Source organism: Akebia trifoliata, chromosome 7, assembly GCF_017979445.1.
Source record: "Akebia trifoliata isolate Shusen 1 chromosome 7, ASM1797944v1, whole genome shotgun sequence".
Classification (NCBI taxonomy): domain Eukaryota; kingdom Viridiplantae; phylum Streptophyta; class Magnoliopsida; order Ranunculales; family Lardizabalaceae; genus Akebia; species Akebia trifoliata.
The window spans coordinates 29,231,840-29,253,125 of NC_141381.1; the positions used below are offsets into that span (position 1 = coordinate 29,231,840).

General features: G+C 35.0%; 3 protein-coding genes across 3 annotated transcripts; 1 reads left to right on the plus strand and 2 right to left on the minus strand.

The window, feature by feature from the left end:
• Positions 1–1,427: 1,427 nt before the first annotated feature.
• Positions 1,428–5,598, plus strand: LOC147398860 (RNA exonuclease 4-like). The gene is made up of 7 exons (XM_086449005.1): positions 1,428–1,628; positions 1,758–1,909; positions 1,992–2,122; positions 2,246–2,466; positions 3,459–3,665; positions 3,746–3,826; positions 5,124–5,598. Exons 1-7 carry the CDS (start codon positions 1,594–1,596, stop codon positions 5,374–5,376), a joined length of 1,080 nt encoding a protein of 359 aa, XP_086305131.1. The 5' UTR covers positions 1,428–1,593; the 3' UTR covers positions 5,377–5,598.
• A 2,269-nt stretch (positions 5,599–7,867) lies between these two features.
• LOC147398861 (CASP-like protein 4A3) lies at positions 7,868–10,282 on the minus strand. The gene is made up of 3 exons (XM_086448194.1): positions 9,544–10,282; positions 9,317–9,452; positions 7,868–8,262 (listed from the first exon to the last, which is right to left on the minus strand). Exons 1-3 carry the CDS (start codon positions 10,167–10,169, stop codon positions 8,071–8,073), a joined length of 954 nt encoding a protein of 317 aa, XP_086304320.1. The 5' UTR covers positions 10,170–10,282; the 3' UTR covers positions 7,868–8,070.
• Positions 10,283–13,412: 3,130 nt separating this feature from the next.
• Positions 13,413–20,563, minus strand: EX2 (UvrB/UvrC domain protein (DUF3506)). The gene is made up of 11 exons (XM_086448193.1): positions 20,243–20,563; positions 19,072–19,188; positions 18,877–18,942; positions 17,664–17,770; positions 17,502–17,583; positions 16,099–16,815; positions 15,225–15,342; positions 14,971–15,140; positions 14,802–14,876; positions 14,269–14,361; positions 13,413–13,830 (listed from the first exon to the last, which is right to left on the minus strand). The coding sequence occupies exons 1-11, from the start codon at positions 20,483–20,485 to the stop codon at positions 13,729–13,731; spliced, it is 1,890 nt and encodes a 629-aa protein (XP_086304319.1). The 5' UTR covers positions 20,486–20,563; the 3' UTR covers positions 13,413–13,728.
• Between the last annotated feature and the right edge of the window lie 723 nt (positions 20,564–21,286).

Genomic DNA, 21,286 nt, shown 5'->3' on the forward strand with positions numbered 1-21,286 from the left:
ATTGATGCTATATATAGAGCTAGAAAGACCTATTAAGAATTTGAATGGGTGGACCCCATGTTCTTTTGGTTTGACATTCTATTCGGAGAAGTTGATGGGTGGTAAGAATAAGAGCAAAGGTGGTACCTTTGTAGGAGAGGTGAGAGGGTATCTTCAAAGCTAGAATCTATTGGGTCCCACCACTGTCAAAAGATAGAGAAGAAAGTTTTTGACTTTTTTTTCCATTAAGTCAAAAGTCAAAGCCTTACCTTTTCCCAGTCCTCACCTTACCCAGGCCAGCACCACAAACATGCATGAAAAAAACAAAGGAAGGAGTTATCTCTTCTGAGGGAGATCTCATGCAATATGATCTAAAAGAGAAAAACTGTGTAACCTCATCTACAACTCAATTTACTTTTGCCGAAAGTATGAAAGATTAAGCTTGATGAACATGAAAAGATCATCTTTAATTTATCTTTCTTCATGTGTCACCCACCCTTCCCCCTTGATTGATTTGAAGAGATGTATCTATCTATCTATCTATCTATTTTGATGAACATGAATCCCTAGATTTAGGGATGAAAAAAAAATCAAGAAATACAAGATTTACATGATTCGGCTAAGTCTACATCCACAGATATATGAAGGGTTCCACCTCGTGTAAGTCCCCCGAACAAGTTGGGTATGCATGAACAATATATACCCATTGAGACCTTAACTCTAGACATCCAACACAACATTTCTATCATCCATAGTTACATACCAATGGAAATGGTCTATAATTGAGTTTTTCATTTTAAGTAAACTGTTTTTCATAGATTGTTTTTATTGTTTTGGTTTTAATTAGACTTATTTTATACTTTTTTCGAGCTAATTGTATATGGTGCACAAATTCTCATAGTTTTAGACATCTTGTGCATAATTCCCTCATATTTTATGCTAATTGATCTTTAATTTCCTCAACACAACACATGCATATAAATAAGACAAAGCATAGGTTCATTCCAATGAACATCACACTCATTGTCCTTTAAGTGAAAATTACTTAATAAAATACCAAAAGTGAGGCGATGAGAAACCAAATGTGTGGGATATACCTTGTTTGAGGATTTAATTCGGTCAACCTTCACCCCCTGGCACATGTATGGGTATTAAGATTAAGATTCTAGTTGACAAGTGGGCCACAAATATTTGGATTGTAGTAATAGGTTAGATGTATGGAGGAATGTGCGGATTCGTTCGATGACGCCATAATTTTAGGATGACTTTGATGAAAGACGATGCAAGACGAAATAAACACCTACTCATAAAATGCTAATCGCTGCAATCAGCTTCATCTCATGTCATGTGGGCTTCACCTCATTATTAAAAGTTGACTCATTGATTCGCTATTTTTTGGTTAATGAAACTAATGCTTATCAACAAAAAAAAAAGTTGGCTTCCATGAATGCTATGAGAGAGCTCTCTCTATGTAAGCCAAGTCAGGAATCAATTTCGACACTCAAGTTGAGCCATTTTTATTCCTCCAATCCCATATAAATACATACCTCCAGACCCTAAATCTTCATCCTCAACTCCTCTAGCTAATTAGCCTCCTTACTAGATACAATTATCATGGATAGCAGACCTGAGACTTCGGAGACTCTAAGGTACATTAATTGTTTGCTCTCTATCGCTCGCATGCACGCACACACATCATGAAGTATAATATATTAAATTATGAAATATTTGTTTGTGTTTCGAAGATCAGCGCTTACCCATTTATTATCATCAACCAGGAACAAGTGTGCAGCATGCTTCAGGCAATTCAACAGACTTGAACACCTAGTAGATCACATGAGGACCTCATATCACTCGGTTCATGAGCCCATGTGTGGGATTTGTAGAAAGCATTGCCGCTCTTTTGAATCACTGAAGGAACATCTTATAGGTAAAAAATTCTCAAATTTTTTTTTTGTGTCTGCCTCTTCAATGCCTAGATCAACTCGCACCTAAATTCTTTGCTTTATCAGGTCCATTGCCGAAGGTAGAATGTGCTAGGACATTTAGCACCCGAGGCTGCAACATTTGCTTAGCCATTCTTGATAGTCCTAATGCTCTTAGGGCTCACCGAGCAACATGCCAACTCTCAAGGGTGTCTCCTGTAAGTTTTTTATATATTAAGAACAAAATTGAAATTTCATCTCCAAGTTCTGAAATTAACATGATCTAAGGTAACTTTGTTTAGCTCAAGAAATTATATTATTTGTGATGTTGTTTCTTGTAGGGACTACTTTCTCGAATGTCTAACTTGGGCATACACGATGATCTCAAGATCGATAATGGAAGAACAAGACAACCACAAGTAGTTGCAATAAGCTGCAAAATGGTTGGCGGTGGCAGTGATGGCTCACTTGATCTCTGTGCAAGGGTGTGTCTCATCGATGAGGAAGAAAACATAGTCTTTCTTTCATACATTAAACCCCAGATTCCAGTTACTAACTATAGGTATAAAGTATAAATAGCTTGATATCATGAACTTCTTGATTCTTTAATTGTGTAACATCAACTTCTCACATTTAGAGATTATTGTTGTGATAGATGTCTTGAATATGGTTGGTATTTCAGTATTCCCAATAGAAAATACTAGTTTCAATAACGACGTAAAGCATCTAGCTTTCTACTGAGATAGGAAGATATTCTTTGGGAATCCCTTACAAAGCGAAACCTAGGAATCTTGAAAAACAATCCGTATGCTTTGGGTTTGTTCTCCTTTCTCAGCCACATGTTTGATGCTTTTGAGGCTAGACAAGTCCTCTCAAATATTTATGCTGTTGTAACTCACTTTACGATTAGGGCGAATAAAATCAAATGGGAAAACTAGAGTTTTCGGTTTCGGAGGTAAGGGTATTTGGGAGAAATCTGGCCTACAATTTTGTTAAGTGCCTCAGTGGTTAAGGGCTTAAATTTGATGTGTACCAACAGGTCTAGGCCTTTTGACGTATTGGTTTAGGTTCCTGACCTTTGGTTTCAGAATCAACCACACATCTCGAATTCGAGTCACAGAAAAAACTACTTGGGAGGGCTACAACCTAGCTACGAGAAAATCCTTGAGAAAAGTCCTAAAAAGTGCCCGAGGGCTATGAGCGAAGGGAATAGAAACCCTAATTAAAAAGAGTCCTGAGAAGTTCTCCGCCCAAAGTGAAAGTCGTCGTGGACGTCAATTGCGGAGCATGATTGTTTGTTATGTGCCTAAGTGGTTAAGGGCTGAAATTTGACATGTTCCAACATGTCTAGGCCTTTTGTTGTATTGGTTTAGGTTCCTAACAAATTTCTTTCTCAGAATTAGTGAGTCAATCTCATCTCATCCATGGACATAAGCATTGTTGAACCCCATTAAATATTGTTGTCTTATGTATTTGTTTCTTTTATTTTTATTACTTTTGTGGTTTGATCTCCAATTGATTTCACGCTCACGTTTATAATTCAAAATTATTTAGGTACGAAATGACTGGAATACGACCAGAATACTTGAGAGATGCAATGCCACTGAGGCAAGTGCAAAGGAAGATTCAAGACTTCTTGTGCAATGGTGAACCAATATGGAAGATCCGGTCCAGGACCGGAAAAGCCAGGATTCTTGTAGGCCATGGTTTGGATCATGATCTTGATTGTTTAGGAATTGAGTACCCGACCCATATGATCAGGTATGCACTCCAAGTGATTTTATAACAAACCCATATAAAGAGGATCAACTAACATTTGTTGTACATTGAATGCTGATCAGGGACATAGCCAAATATCCTCCATTGATGAAAACAAGCAAGCTCAGCAACTCACTCAAGTACCTAACACAAGCTTATCTTGGGCAAGTACCAAACACCAATTAACTGTGCACTATTTACTTTCTTTATAATAATAAAAAATAAAAACTTGAATTTTTATTTAAAAAATTATATTTCCACACCAACTTTTCAAATAACTCATCAACTAGTATATTGTATATGTAACACACTAAATAAGGAGATAAACACACCAAGCAAAGTGGTTACAGCACAAAAGAAGAAAGAGAAAGAAAACAGTATTGAAAATGATCAGACAGTATAACCGTCGAATTGTTGCCCGATTAATCTTTCATAACATTTCCCTTTTGAGATTGAAGGGCTTTTCTCACATGCAAGACAAAAAATGGAAAAGGGGTGCAATTGTTGAAAAATGAAAGGGTTAGGTGCACTCCATACATCATATTTAGCTTCATCACAAAAGTACTGTGTCATAATAAATGTTGGCATGGAAAATATAAGCTTTTTTTTTATAAGAGAATTAATACTAAAATAGTTATGAATTTTCCTAAATTATTGAATCAGCCATTTTTATAATATTTACAAAATGATAATTAGCCCAATTTCATTAAAAAAATTATGAAATCGAGTATATGATCGTTTCGTAAATATTAAAAAAATGGTGTGTTCGATAAGTTTTGCAAAAATTTCTTGGCCATTTTGGTAAAACACAATTTACCTCGTGGGGTTGGCTCAATGGCAATTTCAGACCAATAAGTGGTTAATGCTCGTAGGTTGTGAGTTTGATACTCATATGAGCATTAATTCCTAAGGGCCACCCGTATTTGGGCTTTGCCCAGTCCATAGACCTTGGTCTTGTACAAGGACTAGTCCTTGAACCAACCATTTTTATAATATTTACAAAATGATTATTAGCCCAATGTCATTAAAAAAAATAATGAAATCTAGTATATGATTGTTTAATAAATATTTTAAAAAATGACGGGTTCAATAAGTTTTTGCAAAAATTTCTTGACCATTTTGGTAAAACACAATTAATCTCGAGGGGTTGGCTCAATGGCAATTTCCGACCAATTAGCAGTTAATGCTCATAGGTTGTGAGTTTGATACCCATTATGAGCATTAATTCCTCAGGGCCACCCGCAAGGGCGTACCCTCAGTTACATGGTGGTGCGTGTGATGTGGGGTGTTGCACGTGCCCCAGGACTAGTCCTTGGACAAGACCATGACCTATGGACTGGGCAAAGCCCAAATATGAGCTCGGTCCACTGTCTATAGAGATACCTGGTTATTAAAACAAAAACAGACAAAAAAAACACCATTTTTTTTTCTATATTAAGACGAGATGACTTATTCAAACAGGTATGATATTCAAATTGGGATACAAGACCCATTTGAGGATTGTGTAGCCTCGATGCGACTTTACATGAGAATGCGTTCGCAAGTTCATCAAGCGGAGGATTATCCGATGGCCACAGATGCTCAAAACCGAAACAATTTTGCGACTTGGAGGCAGAATGAACTTGAGGGAATGAGCCCTGATCAATTGTTGGACATTTCAAGGTCTGATTACTACTGTTGGTGTTTGGACTCCAAGAAAATGCTGGAACCATGAATATCAATTAGTCCAAGGGAGGGGACACATGCTTCCTTATTGTAGACAAGAATATTTCGAATTATGGTTGTTAGGAAAGAGTACTAATGAAGTGTGTGTGGGGACTAAGTTATTCCCATTAGAGATTAGGTATCTAAAATGCCCTTTTATTACCTCTACTACCAAGTTAATACTATGTAATTTGCTTTGAGAATGATGTAGTTCAAGTCCATGGAGTATTAAATAATTGGTCCTAGTATTACCTCTACTACCAAGTTAATACTATGTAATTTGCTTTGAGAATGATGTAGTTCAAGTCCATGGAGTATTAAATAATTGGTCCTAGATCAATTGTGTGTTACACACATTGCATTATTTTTTAACTTGATTGGTCATCGATTAATGTTAAGGCAGGGCCCGACATAAAGCAATTCAAATTTCAAACCCATGTGTCCGTGGACTCATGAAAAATGGCTCTTTAAAAGACACAATCCCAACCATTAAAACATGAAATCTCACTGGCAAAATTTATTGTGGCATGTACTCCCTGTTGTATACCTACTGTTGGACTTCATCTTTTAATGTTCCGGTTTATAGTTAGTAATTCTTCAAATAATTCGTGAATTATATCCGAATTTTCTGAATGATACAAAAAACATATAAAACTTTCGTCAAATTCAACTCCTAGTAAAATTTGTGATTTTTTTTTTTTACTTTTTTGAATCATTCATAATTTTTTTTTTTTAATTAAACAAATCAAAAATACTTTCTGCAAGGGGGGTTAGCAACAAAGATTAACCTGTATTTTATTAAAAACAAATTTATTTCAATGTGGCATGATTATATTTTCATTATTCTCTCTTTAAGCTTAAAAGTTTCATCATTAGAAAATCACTAATCATTGTTTGTTTGCTATCAAATCTCACATTTATCAATCAATAATTATTTTTTTTTATAGGTAAGTTGGACTTGAACCCAAAAGCTCAAAGTTGTTTTGCAATGTGTGAAACCAACAGAGATATGGGTCTAAGCCCATCAATCAACAATTAATTTTTTCACTCTTTTTATATACTCCATCTTCTCAGATTTTTTGAACCTAAGTCTTGCGATGCAATTGACTAAGACAGTATATGCTTTAAGTATGAAGACTTGTATTCGTAGTATGATTAACCATAAAAAATAAAAATAAAAAGAATTATGTTTTAATCTTAAATTTTTTCAATATCTTCTATTTTAGAATAAATATTAAAACATCTAATAAATATGTGTAAATTTGTATTAAGGCTTAAATGTTTGATAAACATGCATAAAAGTATCAAATGTCCTTAATTTCCGTAAGGATTAGTTTAAAGATGAAGGATACTGGTGGTGATTTTGAAAATTGAGAAATAAAAATGATAAATCATAAAAAGGATAAGGGAGTTTTCTAAATAATAATTGGATATGAATACTGTGAAAATTTTAATATGTATACATACGAATATATTAAAGTTTTATAGAGTGTTGAACTCAAATTATACCTGAATCATCCTCGTATCGCATTTTTGCCTCTCCAAATTTTTAAACAAACTACTAAATGTGTATTCTGAATCGTATTTGAATTAGTCTCGTAATAATTTTTTGTTGTACACCGAGCTGCTAACTACAGTCAGGTTTAGGTGTTTTAAGAGTCATTTTTTTCAGGAGTCCATGATCCCTACCCTATATATAATTTTGTAAGTTAATCTGAGTTTAGGCAGACTCCAACATGTCATATCTTACTAAAATGAAATTAAAACCTAACAATATAACCCACCACATTAGGGAGATCATTAGAAAGTAATTGAACATTCTTGGCAATCCTAAAACCAGCCACCCTATTTGTCTAGATGTACACAAAAGTAAAGATAAACCTCAAAAGAGTCTTACTTCTATTTCATGTGGGACTAAACTTTTATATATAACAAGCACGTCTCTAAAAAACTTAAAAGCCTTAAAAGAATTTTCATTTCCCTCCAAAATATTCGAATTTATAAAAATGACCATGTTGTTTTAAGAGTACATCCACTTTTTAAACAAACTTTTTTTTTTAATGTTCCAAAAAGATTTTTAAATAAATAATCAATATAATTTTATTTTATAATGCAAAATAAATAGAAAATTTCTAACAGGTTACCCAGTTCATTTATTCCCAACAAGGTACTTCCATGTTCATGTTCAAAGAAACTCAAAAAATTGCAGGCTTGATTATACATACGTAAATCCCCAGAAAAATTGTGCAATAGTACCTTGAGCAGAACCTGATCATTCTCACTTCTGGTATTGGAACTTCAGGTTCAAATATCATATCACGATGAAACCCCTCCATAGTGTAGGTATACCCATGGAAGCTGGGACATCATAACAGTGGAGATCGTTGTGTTCTGCAACCAATATATGGAGATAATGGTACACAATTTATAATACGATGTAGTACATGGGATGGGATGGGGTACAGACCACATTGCACTTATGGGAAATGAAGCTAAGTATGTATTATAAATTGCAAAATATATTTGGCTGTGTAAGAGTTACAAATGAGCATTGAGAAATCAAACTCTAACCGATGAATCTCTCTTTTCTATCTATCCATCTGTACATGAATAACTTGGGAACTCTTTTAGAGTTACCATTTTTATTTCTAAGATTTTTTTTTTTTTTCTATAAAATGTAGATAGATGGATGGGGTGAATATAATTAGGGATTCTGAGTACAGAGGTTGTAACCAGAAATAAGAGAACTGGAAGCAAATGCAGTGAATGCAAGGAAGGACATCGCAACAGATGCGCTTGCCTTCTCTGTAAACTTATCCTTCCCCCAATTGGTCTGCCAGTCGTCCACCCGTGTTGCTGCCGAAGATGAAGCTGATATCAGGAGATATGTCAATATCTGCCAATTCAATGAAAAAAGCCCATTTTAGTATAAACTATGTAGGGGTGAAAAACAAGATGTTTATCCCTTTCCCACCAAGTCTTGAAGTTGGAGTCAGCCATGGGAGTCCAAGAAGTTCTAGAAAATACGATTATAACATGAAGAAATCCCTACGGCTATTTGGTCATATATTACTTAGGAGGCCCTCTGATTGTCATTAAATACAAATTGAGAAGATGATTTTCTTTGCGATAGGGGAAGAACAGGATCAGCGCACAATTCTCATAACTCTGAAACAAATATGTTTTTCACCTTTGTTCAACACATTTTAAATTTGGGAGTTCAGTGACCATCCATTTTCAAAATCTTAAAAAGATATATTTTTTTTCTTCAAATTATTAACCCAATCTAAATCACGAACCTTAGAGGACTGAGATGACATCTGGGCCGGGCCAATGTGACAATCCACGATGCCCAAATGCCCAAATGAAGACCTCGGTCCAGGCTTCATATGGTCCTTCAATCCATGTAACATTTTTCCTACAAGAGTTCTAAAGGGGTCTCCAAAAAGAATCACGTATTGATTTTCTTATGAGCAAAAAAAAAAAAAAATTCTCACCCATGATGTAATCCCAACTCCAAAGTATAGTAATAAAGTTCGGATTTGGTAATTATTTGATGAGGGTTCAATTCAGATGAATTCAAGAAAGTTTAGTAAAAAATTTAGGAGATTATACAAAATATTTTGTCGGATTTGTTACCAATACCTTCATCTTCAACCGTTTTTGTAAATCCTATCTTTTTCTTGGTGTTTGAATGTTGAAAAAACTTAAATTTGTAGAATATGATTATTCGAGCGATCGGCTTACCCTTAATTTGGAGAATTTTACAAATTTTTATGCAAAATTCGGAGAATTTAGTGACTATATGTACCACAACGGGCACTAAATGTGGACGAGAACGTCTCACCAACTTCCATTGATGACGTGGAACATATTACACGAAAACCAAGGCAGTTTTTAGTAAATAATTTGAACCATGAACCAAAAATAAAAAAATTAAAAAAACTTGCCTGATCCATGAAGAAATCAAAATAGTAGCGGAGGTGATGTTGGATAATATGTTTCTGTGTGACCAAATGGTAAGCCAAATCGTACGCCTGGAATCCCGAGTACACAAATCCTATAACAGTTACGGATACACAGTATCTGCCAATCATCATAGTCTTTCAATTAATCGATTTTTAATGATTTTAAAAAGCTAAAGCAAACAAACAAACAAACCCTAAAGAAGACTAACCTGTACTCCTTGTATCGATCGAAGGAATCACCAGCCCAACCTTGTGTTTTATCTGCCACCATGACCGAAAACGAAATCAAACAAAACACAACCGCACAAACCCTAAACCCTATCGCCGCCCTTTTCACCATAATTTCTCTTCTCTCTCTCAAAAGAATCGATGAAATCGCTTTCGTTGATCTCCGGTCAAAACCGTCTTCCACGATTCCTCCAAGGCTACCGGACGAGAAACCATCTCCAATCGGATCCACCTTCGTCAACACCGCTACTTCCTCTCGGACCGACCGGTTCACCACAATAACCGGAGATAGAGGGTTTACGTGAACCAATTGTGGTTCCATTGGTGGTTCGATCGGTTTTTTCTCTTGCCGAGGAGATCGAATGGGTGAGACTCCTCCATAAGATCGTTGTGTGGCAGTCGGTGGAGGTAGTCTTTCTTCTGGAATTTTCGATTCTGGTGAAGAAATTGATTTTTGTTGTTGGTGAGATAGAACTCGAAGGGGTGAGACCGAGAATCCATAAGAGCGTTTTTCTACTGGAATTTCCGAATCTGATTCATTTCGAGAAATCGATTTTTCTTCTTTGGGAGATCGAAGAGTTGAAGTCTCCATTAGAGTCTCTGCCATTGAAATTAAATTGGTGTGTTTGGAAATTGAATATAAAAGTTTCTTGCTTTGGCTGTAATTGGTGTTTAAACTTAACGTGTTGTTGGAAAAAAAAAAGGTGGGTTTAGGAGTTTGGACCACAAACACACACACACGTACGTAGGTTAAATAGAGATCTGCTTTTGTTTTGTTCGTTTTGGGCGAAAATGCTTACTTTACAACGCACGAAAAGGATAAATGAACAAGAGTTACAACTTACAAAAGGCCCAACTCATACTCCCACCACCATTTAATATGTGAAAACTGTAAAATAACAAAAAGAGATGGATATTATACTCTCTCTTTACTCTTTGTATATTATTCCAATTAGAAGTACTTTTATGGAAGAAAAGGACAGATTTCCTACAGGTCAATTTTTTATAATTATTTTTTAGAGTTACTATTGCCACACCAGCTTTTGCTAATGTCACCCCTGCTAATTTGGGGTTTAATTTATGTAGGATGAATTACCATTTCGTCTAATGAAAATGACAAAATTTTGAGTTTTGTACACTGTTTATATTAATTTTGAAAACATGCATGAGTCATTTTTCAACGAATTCGTTGGTAGGTATTTTTAATTTAAAGTGATGAATTTGCTAATAAATTACTAACGAATTCGCCATTAAAAATAAGAATATTTTGTCTTTAAATTTACCTGTGAATTTGTCACTTTTAAAATTGATGATATTTTGACTTTAAATTTATCAACGGATTTGTCACTTTAATATTAAGGAATTCGTTACTTTAAATTAACAATACCTACCAGAGAACTCACTGGAAAATCATTCATGTATGTTTTGGGAATTAAAATGAGTAGTGTATCAAAATCGGAATTTGGACCTTAGATGTGCATGTTTTGGGAAAAATCCCATGTACATGTGAATTGGAGTGGCGTTAATTAAAGTTGGTGCGGCAATAGAATATCTCGTTTTTTCTTTAATATTAATTTATAGATTATTAAAGAGAGCTATTATTACCACAACAACTTTTGCTAACGCCACCCCAATTATGTACAATTCTTTGGTGATTTACATAAGAATTGATGTGGCAATAGCACCTCTCTTATTAAATCAACGTCGTCGTCAAAACTTTATCCTAAAGTTTTCAAGTCGGCAAAATAAATTATATTCTTTCATTCAATTATGTCAATAGTAACAACTTTAACTATTTAAAATGAATTCATATGTACTTTCACGATCTAAATCTATGTTCTTTTGAATAGATCTACGTTCTTTTGAATTTCTTTTTAGTTCTTTTATATATTGGATCTGCCCAAACTATTTCATACGAGCTTCTCTTAATTCATCCTCTATTGGAGTTACCATACATTTTGTCCAACGTGCTAATTTTATCTTTTCTATTTTCACTAACATCCTCATCTACATCATTTACAATCTATTAATGTATTTGATCATCCATTGTTTATGTGGTAACCCGTTCCTGGAGATTACACAACACGGGGTGAGAGGTTTAATCTCACATCGCCTAAGAGTGCGGTGATGTATTCATAAGAGGCAAACCGACCCTACATAGTACCTTTTGAGGGTAAAAACCCAAGAACAAAACCCTGGGACTATGAGACGATTAATTTAAGAACAATATTAATACTGTTGTGGGCCAGGATGTGACAGTTTAATTCTATAAAGTATATTTGATTTCATTATCGTTTTATAAAAAAAAAAAAATTCTTTTAATTTGATTAATATATGTCAATGACATAACATTTTAGAAATCCGCATTCACTTTAACCATCTAACTTTAATTGTATGATCAGATAGATAATTAGATCACTATCTCACTCTCATTATTTCGGATTGGTGGCATAAATATTTCCGTATCATCAATTTCATTAAATTCTATTTCCGGACACCCCCGTTATCAAAAATAGAATTAGGATTGCAAGATTCTTGTTTGGTGACGGTAGTTAAGAAAATGTGTTTTGTGGTTAAAAAGCTATTTCAGAGTCAATGGAGCATTTGGTGAAAAAAGGCTTCTTAAGAACTTTTGATCATTAAATTAAAACCCTAAACAAAATTTATATGAGGCACCTTAGCCATTATACTGAATATGTGGACATTTAGTATAAAATAAAACTTTAGATTTTTGGCCCATCTCAGAGGTCATCAAAAGCTCTTTAATGCCAAAAGAGCTTTTGAGGGACGCAAAGCTAAAAGTTACACACACAAAATAAGACATAATTTCCAAATTATTAGCTATAAATGCAAAAAAAAAAGTCATTTACAACTCAACAAATTCCAATCTTTATTAATACAATAATTAATAATTAAAAAAAATGAATATTTAACATCACTAATAACTTTTAGCTTTGAATATAAGAATACCCCATAGAATACATTAAATTGAACAAATAATTTGAATAATTAAGTGAGTTAATGTGCAACAAAGACCAATTACAGCATCAATTAGAAGAAATGTGTAAGTCGAAATTTTTAAAAGAGTTCAACGGAAATCAGAAGAACATAAATAAGTTGTGAGAGCTGATTTGAACACGCTTGAATTAACACAAGGCATTGCTTTACGCATAATTGAATAGAAGAACAAGATCCATTCACCCAATACCAAATTTTTGCGTCATAGGGCATAGATGACACAAGGAGAAGAGAGAGAGAGAGAGAGGAACTATAAGGATTTTGGCCAAAAGGAAAATCACTTTGGTAACCAACCTTGAAAAATAACCTCTTTTTTAACCTCTATTTTAGCCTTCTAATTGCACTTCATTATAGGAAAAGTTAGGATTTAAGGTTATTCACCTTCTCACAACTTTGTCTCCTTTGTTTGTGTAAATTGTAAATATGCTTGTTATACAACCAAGTATTTCTTAAACTATTGAACCAACACTAATTTACGTGAGCATGGTTGAAGAAGAATAACAAAAAAAGAAATGCAATATTTTTATTTTTAGTTTGAGTGTAGTGCAACAATCCAAATGGAGTGCAAAGGGCAATTTTTAGGTGATGGGAGTGCAATTGGTCGTGGGTGCAACTAGTCGGTCCCCTAAAAATATTAATGGTCCTTTTTTTGGGCAAGGAAGATCACCATAGGGAGGACAACTCAGTGTTTGGCAGGATCATCTAACAAGATATCAACATAAGCCAAGATTGACAGATACACACCTAAACAATCATTTGGTGGAAAATACATATGAAAGTTAACAAATCCCAACATAAGGAAGGAAAAAAAAAAAAAAAGAAGAAAGAGAGATGAGTAATCTTTTTAACTATAATACATGCAGTTTTTAAAACATAACAATTTTCCTACTAGCAAGTCTTGATGGCCGTCAGCAAGTCAATATATAACTCATACAAAGTAACACTGAAACGTATACAACAGAAAGGGACGATTATATATAAGACAAAAAACAAAAAAACTTACACGGTGGGGGAAACTGCCTTTTGTCCTCGAAAACCACCAAGAAGAAAACTCTTCTCCATGTACAGATGCCCCCTTGATCTCTGGCTAAAGAACCAAGTGTGACGCAGAGTCGCAAGTCAAAACACACATGTACGAATATGTGGATTCATTCGGGTAGTTTCAAACGATTCAACAACACAAGGAAGCTTTTCTCTGGGACAACATAGAGGAGTCCAAGATCTGCGCCTCCGATATATGGCCACATGCCCTGGTTACACAGATGATCAATAGGGAGTTAACAATTACATGGATAAGCAATTGGTAGTCATTTTAATGTGGGACACAAATCAAGCCAACAGTCACGGGTTGCAATGAAAATTTTGTCATTATTTAGGTTTTCACTTATTTAGGTCTAGATTTATCATTTTGCATAAAATTTACTTATCAGGAAAAAAAGTCATAGGAGATACTTTCGATTTACAAATCATGCAAGTAAACTCCAGTAGAGTTGTCACTAGGAAATAATGAATATAAACTGTGAAATCTCTTATGAGAATTCTCATAGTACAACCATTCAGATAATTACGTACTTCCCCACCCATCATCCAATAAATGGACCATGGACCATCCACTCGATGGATGCTTCACAGATTGATTTGCATTACTGAAAAAAAAAATGCTTGCAACTTCTTGAGCATGCTTTTACCTTGCCACTAAGCTGGAGTAGTTCACCATCAACCCATTGAGGATTTTGGAACCCAAATTCTGCTACTCTTCCTTGGCCTTTGTAACTTGCAACCTGGATAAACAATTCCAAAATCAATTTTAAACTCAAGAGAAGGAAAAAAGAAAAAAAAGCAGAAGAAATATAAGGAGCAATTCTTATATTTGTCCTAGTGATTCCCCATAGTCAGATGCTAGATTCATAGATAATGCAACTCTGATTCTGATTCTATAGTTTTCTGTTGGAGGGACTGCGTTCATTTGTCTTACTACCAAAATTCCAGCTTTCTACTAAAAGAGAAAATAAGTAATTGCTTTGAGTTCGGAAATTGAAATATGACATTGAATGCCCCATTGAAGATATTTCACCAAAGCTGAGTACTTTAAAAGCAGATCACAATGCCCAATTGCCTACTTTTTTAAGGAGTTTCTAGTGCTTGATAGAAAAGATAAAAGAAGAAAACAGGGATCTGAAAAGAAAAAAAAAAAAGGAAAACCAAGAACAGCAATAGTTACCACTCCTATGTCATCAGGATACTTTCCACGGTTGGAGATGCGATTCCCTTTTCCAATTTTAGCACGAAAAGCAACCTGAACAAAGGAAAAAAAAAAGAGAAAGAAATGTTGGGTCTACAGACAGATACATGTAAATTGATCCTAACAACTAAGTCAAATATTTACAAACCTGGCCAGCAGGAACATTTAGATCCCCAGTCAGCTTTACCGCCTCAACGTACTCGAAAAATTCAACCTCTGAGGACTTATCCATTTCATTCGCACTATGCCAGTGACCGAACTTACGCCTCAACTGCACCACCTCAGTGCCGAAGGGACCAAAGGCTCCCACATATAAGCCTGCACTTCAACAACCGGGATTTTTATCCTAAGGAACTTTTATTCTCTATATCAAAATTCAATGAGATTGAGAAGTCAAGGTACCATCAAATGGATCTAAATTGTCTTTGGAAGTGGTGATCCGACTAAAAGATGTATTCCCAGATAGTCTGTTTCGCTTACTAAAAGCAAGCTTGACAATCTCATGCACATCTCTAGAACCCTAAAATAAAGTTAGCAATTGATCAAGTTATTGTTAAGGAAATACTAAGACATCAAAAAGAAATAGAGGGAGAGCTTTAGCCACGATGGGAATTCCTTAAAAAGAAAAATACTATATTACCATGATGAGAAAACAAATATAGTCCCCAAGAGGAAGAGTCCACTCAATCATTCGGGTATGAATAAGAAAAAGAACATTAAGAGTCTATGGTACTTTGTGAAATTCACAAACTGTTCAGTTCTGTGTTAACGGGTTCGCTAATACTGGGCCGAACCACACGAACCGGTACAAAACGAACCAGTTTGACGTTAGGTTCGTAGTGGGTTCATCAAGAAAGCAAACCTGATGAACTTGGTGAATTTTAGAGATCCCCCACAGTTTGGTTAATACTAGATATAACCCTTATTTTGAAAATCCCAAGATTTGGTCAATATTAAAAATACCCCTTTCTTTTCAAACTAATGATATTTCCCCTTGACCAGAGTTTCTTCAATGAGATTTACATGAATGACTTAAATATCCTCTACAACTAACTCTGCGAACCAGGTTCCTTCAAGAGTGGCAAACCACGAACCAATGAACTAGGTAACACAGGTCCAGTTAGAACCAATCGTCATTGTCAGGGGCAATTAACAAGCAAAACTATCACAATTGGGTTGCTCAAAATATCTAAAATCTGTTATTCATTTTTTAATCAAAGTAGAATTACATAATTTAATCTTCTTATCAGGAAAACAAAATTAATTTTAATATTACCTTTGAGGGAACCTTATCTACACCCCAAAATGCCTTGGCGATATCAGAAGGCATGAGCTCAGAAACACCTTGAGCTGCAATGGCTGCTACTTTAACCTTAGAAACTTTACTGCCTCCAACATCAGTATCTTTATTTCTCCCGGGAACATTTAGCACGAAAGAATCCCTTTCCATATCCTTTATTTCAGCCGGGAGACGCACAAATTCATCTTTTAAAGGTGTATCCTCCCTATTATGTAATACTCCACCAATAAAAAGTTTTGTAGCCATATTGTTTCCCTCATCCCTTGTGTTGGGTCCCCCTACTTGAACCCCACCTCGCTGAATATCATCCTGGCTACCAGATCCATCTTCCTTATTTTCATCAGAACTTTTATTTTCATCGTCTTCTTGTACTAACTGCTCCATGGACTCACTTTCCTCTATTATCTCCTCTGGAACATTTATATTCATGACTTTAACTTTTAAACCGGGAATTTTGTCTTTAAGAAAATTTATAACACTTTTAATCCCTTCTTCACTTGAATCCATATTATTACTTGCATCCTTAATATTTACTTTTTTCTCCCCACTTCTCTCTGCCCCATTTTCAACATCCCCCTGGATCTCTCCCACAGTTGTGTTTTCAGTGTTGGGAATTGATGGATCAATTGTCGGTTTTGATGGTAAAGAAGTGGAGTCTGTTGAACTTCCTTTGGCTCGATGTAAGAATACTACCTGTTTAGAAATAAAGAGTACCAGAAGTAAGGACTCTAAACATTACATTACATCTGAGGACAGATGGTACATGCATGGGAAAGGATCAATGGGTCCCAAGTAGAAAGTATATGACAAAAATGAAATATATATATATATATATATATATATATATATATATGAGATGACCACATGTTTAGGTGGCCAATTCAAATGAGGGGTCAGAGATGACACCATCAATGAGCCCAAAACATACACGGACACAACCATACACATGTATTTATAATATTTTAGTAAAAATAAAACCAAAAGTTAAAAGGAAAAAATATATGATAAGTAAAAGAGTCTATACACCATAGAGAGATCCATAACTTTTTCTCTTTGGTAGGTATAAGGTTATTGGTTAGCAAATGAAATTGGGTTCAACGGGGTTTGAACCTAGGACGTGGGAACAACACTCCACATGTCTTGAGTTAAATTGTGGGGATTAGGATGAGTGTCGCACAGATGCTAGGTAACGAGGGGCTAGGTCCGTGACAATTGGCTGAAATCAAATAGTTTCAATTGAATCAAGCAAGGAATGTATGCACTTTGCTGAGACAGAAGAATAGACCCATGCATAAAGATTCTCACTTTACAATAACTAGTTCAAATCCATGTGGGCCGAGTCTGCAGATTCGTGACTGGATAAGGCATTCTCATATTACCTGCATTACGTACGTTTCATCAGCATCTTTGGTGACAAAAATCTCAAACAAGGGCGTCCCAGTAGATGCAGAAACCAATTGTCTGAAGAAAAATAAAATTGATCATCAGTAGTGTGTCTCATGGCGGGTCGGATATTTGCCAGAACCAGAAAATCTTTATACCTGGGAGTATAACTCCTGGCCACAAATCTGCCAACACCAGGGGTTATTCGTACTACTCTGCCTAACGGATCATCAGAATCTTTTGAGCAACCCAGCCACCAACCTACCTGCAAATAAGATTAAACAGATGCAGATATGTAAGGTATTCAATATTTTTCAAAGACCAATTGAGCTACATATACCTATATCCGTCGGTAAACAATGATCTCGAAGATACGTATCCGAGAACACAAGGTTCAAGGAAGAGTTTGTAGTACATTGCATATTAAACAAAATAAATTACCAACGGAAGTTCAGTACTCACTAGTAACAGTCTCTTTGTAATTGTTTATGCTAAATTATCTAAACCAACTTCCTGACTTGGTTGAAAGTCCCATGTGAATTGTAATTTATGTAATTAAACAATAAATCCTTAATTGAGTCCATACACACCATGTTACCCTTATAGCTACAAACCCCTTTATGTTTGCTTTTGTTCTTGCACTCAAGACTAACTCTATCCTCACAGCTGGTAACACTTCACACATTTCAACCCCAAAAGTTTTTTAAGCTTAATCCATCCGTTTCTAAATTCTAATTAACTTAATTTACAGATTTTCTTTTATGTTTTCAATTTGGCGTCCAACTTGAATTTGTGGATCCAATTGTAAAAATAACTTTGTAATTATCCAATGATCATTCTGGTTTTCTAGTCAAGGATGTGTTGGCCCAAAGGCCAATATCAGAGCACAATGAATTTGGAACGCTGACTGACCTCAATTTTGGTTCACCTTAAACTAGAAAACTGTAACTGGTTTCTCCCTCTCCAACGTCAAGTTCCAGTGGAGTTTTTATTTTTTTCCCCTTCAAAAGTGTAAATTTCACTCAGATTGAGAAAGAAAACATACAAAATAGGTCAAGGACACACACACACACAGACCAAATAAATGTCAACCCAACAAACGAGTTCCCACCTAAAAATAAGATGTTAAAGTGGTGCAAATAGACCATACATAGGTATAGGAGATCCACTTTCCAATACTTATGCATTTCTTTACTTTTTTAATACATTCTTGTCACTAAGTAAAAATTGAAGGAGATAAGTAACTCCAGAAAATTCATTAGTTATTTTCTGGGTGTTTCAGTGTACCTGAACTGCCTAAGAAAACAGTAGCAGCTTATAACTTAGCATGCTATAAAGAAAATTACAAGTACGTGTGATAAGGTAAGTTACCAGTCCGCTCCCTGTAAGCCTACACAGCCTTGATGCATCATGGTAATGCTCTTCATCTATCGCATTCTGCCAATAAGCAGATATGTAAGATCATTATCCATAGTTTTTTTTTTTTTTTTCTCTCATTTTTTGGTACATATCATCCATAATTCATGCAAACAAGCATATTGCTATTTACTCAACAAATGATCTGACCTTCAATTGACACATAATTTCAGATACAGTATCCTTTGATGTTGCTTCTGCAATAGCTGTTTTCAGTTTCACGGCTTCCTGAAAGTCCTCCTTCTCAATTGCATCTTCTAGCTGAAACTGTAAAAGATAAAAAACCAACCATAAGAACAAATAAAAAGAACTGATAAAAGATGCTATATTCCACAAAAAACATGTTGCCATCCCTATGAATTTTGTATATTACGTGTGATGGTTATACGTTTACATTAATGTCACACGCAGAGCAAAAATGCTTTAATATGAATGTTTGCAAGGAAATTTGAAAGTTATGTAGGAATGGAAATCCTTATGTATATGGCCTATTATTCTTATGGATGTATTGCATATTTAGAAGGGAAGCCAACTCCATCGCAAATGGTGACGTATATTGATTTGGTCCATTTCCCCACCTTCAAGGTAGTTATGGTTCTTATGAACCATAAAATGAATAAACTATGAGGACTACTTTAAGACCACATAAAGATACAAACTAAGGAATATAAACTAAGACCACATAAAGATACAAACTAAGGAATATAAACTAATGTGAATGATCACACAATTAAACACGAAATAAACAGTTTTCCGAGAGGAAGATCAAATGGGTACCCAAAAAATTCAGAAACAAAGATAAATAAAATACAGATAATTAAGAAATTCAACTAAGTTTCTCCAGTTGGTGCACTAACTTTTTCCCAGACGAAGACGAAACGTGAACCTTAAAACTCTAATATTGAAAAGCCAGAAGATAAAATCCAGAGAAAATTAAGAACTTGAACTAAATTTCCCAATTGGGTGAACTACCTGAAGAACCCAGAAGGGGAAAAATGCAAAATCACACAAATAGTGCAACATGGCAACATCTTCTGACCTTGAAAAAATATTTTTTTTTTAAAATCAAAACCCAGAAGCCAAAATTTAAAAATTACTATGAAATTAAACTAATTGCAAGAACCCATAAGAGAAACTATTAAAAAAAAATTGAATTCGTGTAAGAACCCATAAACTATTTAATCACACAAACAGTACAACAGCTTCTGACCCTGAAAAAAAATCAAAAACTTAGAAGCCAAAATTTACAGATAATTATGATATTAAACTAATTGCAAGAACCTATAAGAGAAACTATTAAAAAAACACTCAATTAGTGTACCTTAAGAACAGATGCAAAGCTCTCCGCTTGTTCAATTTCTGAGAAGTGTCGGCTCCAACGATTCCAATCCCAATCAGATGAATTGCTGCTGCACCTGCAAGAAAGGTTTCTCGAAATGGGTTTGCTGAGAATCGAACCCGCGAAGCTTAGATTGCTTTCTTTCTTCCCCAATAAATCAAAACATGAGTTTCTCAAGTGAGGTATTGATGGGGTTCGCATGCCCCATGCATTTGATACCACCATCTCTTCTCTCTCTCTCTCTCTCTCTCTCTGTGATCTGCGTGGTTTCAGACTTTACAGTGTGGAAATTGGAATTGTGGATAAGTCAAGAAATCGTTATCTTGTTAATAACCATTTATCAAACACTTGGGATAATCTAAGCCGTTGATTGGAAGGAAATCTCTTTTGGTAAAAGCGTTTCTGTGAGCTGTGATTCAGAATAGTTTCGTGGATGAAACGTACGTTAGGACAATTAGGTGGATGAGATTGCTGGATTATGTTGATGGGGTTCTTCTGTGGGTCCCCAACTCCATTTCACATCACTCTTTGAAAAAAATTAATATAGCGATTTTTATCCAATCAAATATTTAATAATTAGTGTATAAACTCTCCATCAAGGCCGTCCATCAACCTGACCGTCGGGATGTTCAAAAATGTATCATTAGGAAAATGAGTGCTAATCCCTAGAAGATCAGAATTGGTTTATAGGAAATCTGACATTTTCCCCAAATTCATGTTGACGGAGTGTTTCAAAGTGGGACCATAGTCACCAAGTCGAAGAACAGGTTTAAAACAACAAAGGAAAATTTTGGAGAAAACAGAAAAGAAAAAAGAGAAAAATGGAATGGCTAGATTATTAATAGCACCTGGTGAAATTATTTCATTATCAGTAAAATGGAAATCAAACCGAAAAAAAAAAAATCCTAAATAATTTTCGAATTTTTGTCTTCATCAAATTGGAAATCAAATCATCAATCCCAATATTAATATAAAAAGAGTGATGGGAGGAGAGAGAGAGAGAGTACTTGTATTCGTTGAGGGTGG

Coding starts and splice junctions, on each gene's coding strand:
- LOC147398860 (XM_086449005.1), top strand. CDS start 1,594: ATGGATAGCAGACCTGAGACTTCGGAGACTCTAAG. Junction 2,467..3,458: donor ATTCCAGTTACTAACTATAG/GTATAAAGTATA, acceptor AAAATTATTTAG/GTACGAAATGACTGGAATAC. Junction 3,666..3,745: donor TACCCGACCCATATGATCAG/GTATGCACTCCA, acceptor AATGCTGATCAG/GGACATAGCCAAATATCCTC.
- LOC147398861 (XM_086448194.1), bottom strand. CDS start 10,169: ATGGCAGAGACTCTAATGGAGACTTCAACTCTTCGATCTCCCAAAGAA. Junction 9,453..9,543: donor GATCGATACAAGGAGTACAG/GTTAGTCTTCTT, acceptor GATGATTGGCAG/ATACTGTGTATCCGTAACTG. Junction 8,263..9,316: donor TTGATTTCTTCATGGATCAG/GCAAGTTTTTTT, acceptor TTGAATTGGCAG/ATATTGACATATCTCCTGAT.
- EX2 (XM_086448193.1), bottom strand. CDS start 20,485: ATGGTGGTATCAAATGCATGGGGCATGCGAACCCCATCAATACCTCAC. Junction 14,877..14,970: donor TAAATGTTCCTGCTGGCCAG/GTTTGTAAATAT, acceptor TCCTTTGTTCAG/GTTGCTTTTCGTGCTAAAAT. Junction 14,362..14,801: donor ATCCTGATGACATAGGAGTG/GTAACTATTGCT, acceptor TTGTTTATCCAG/GTTGCAAGTTACAAAGGCCA.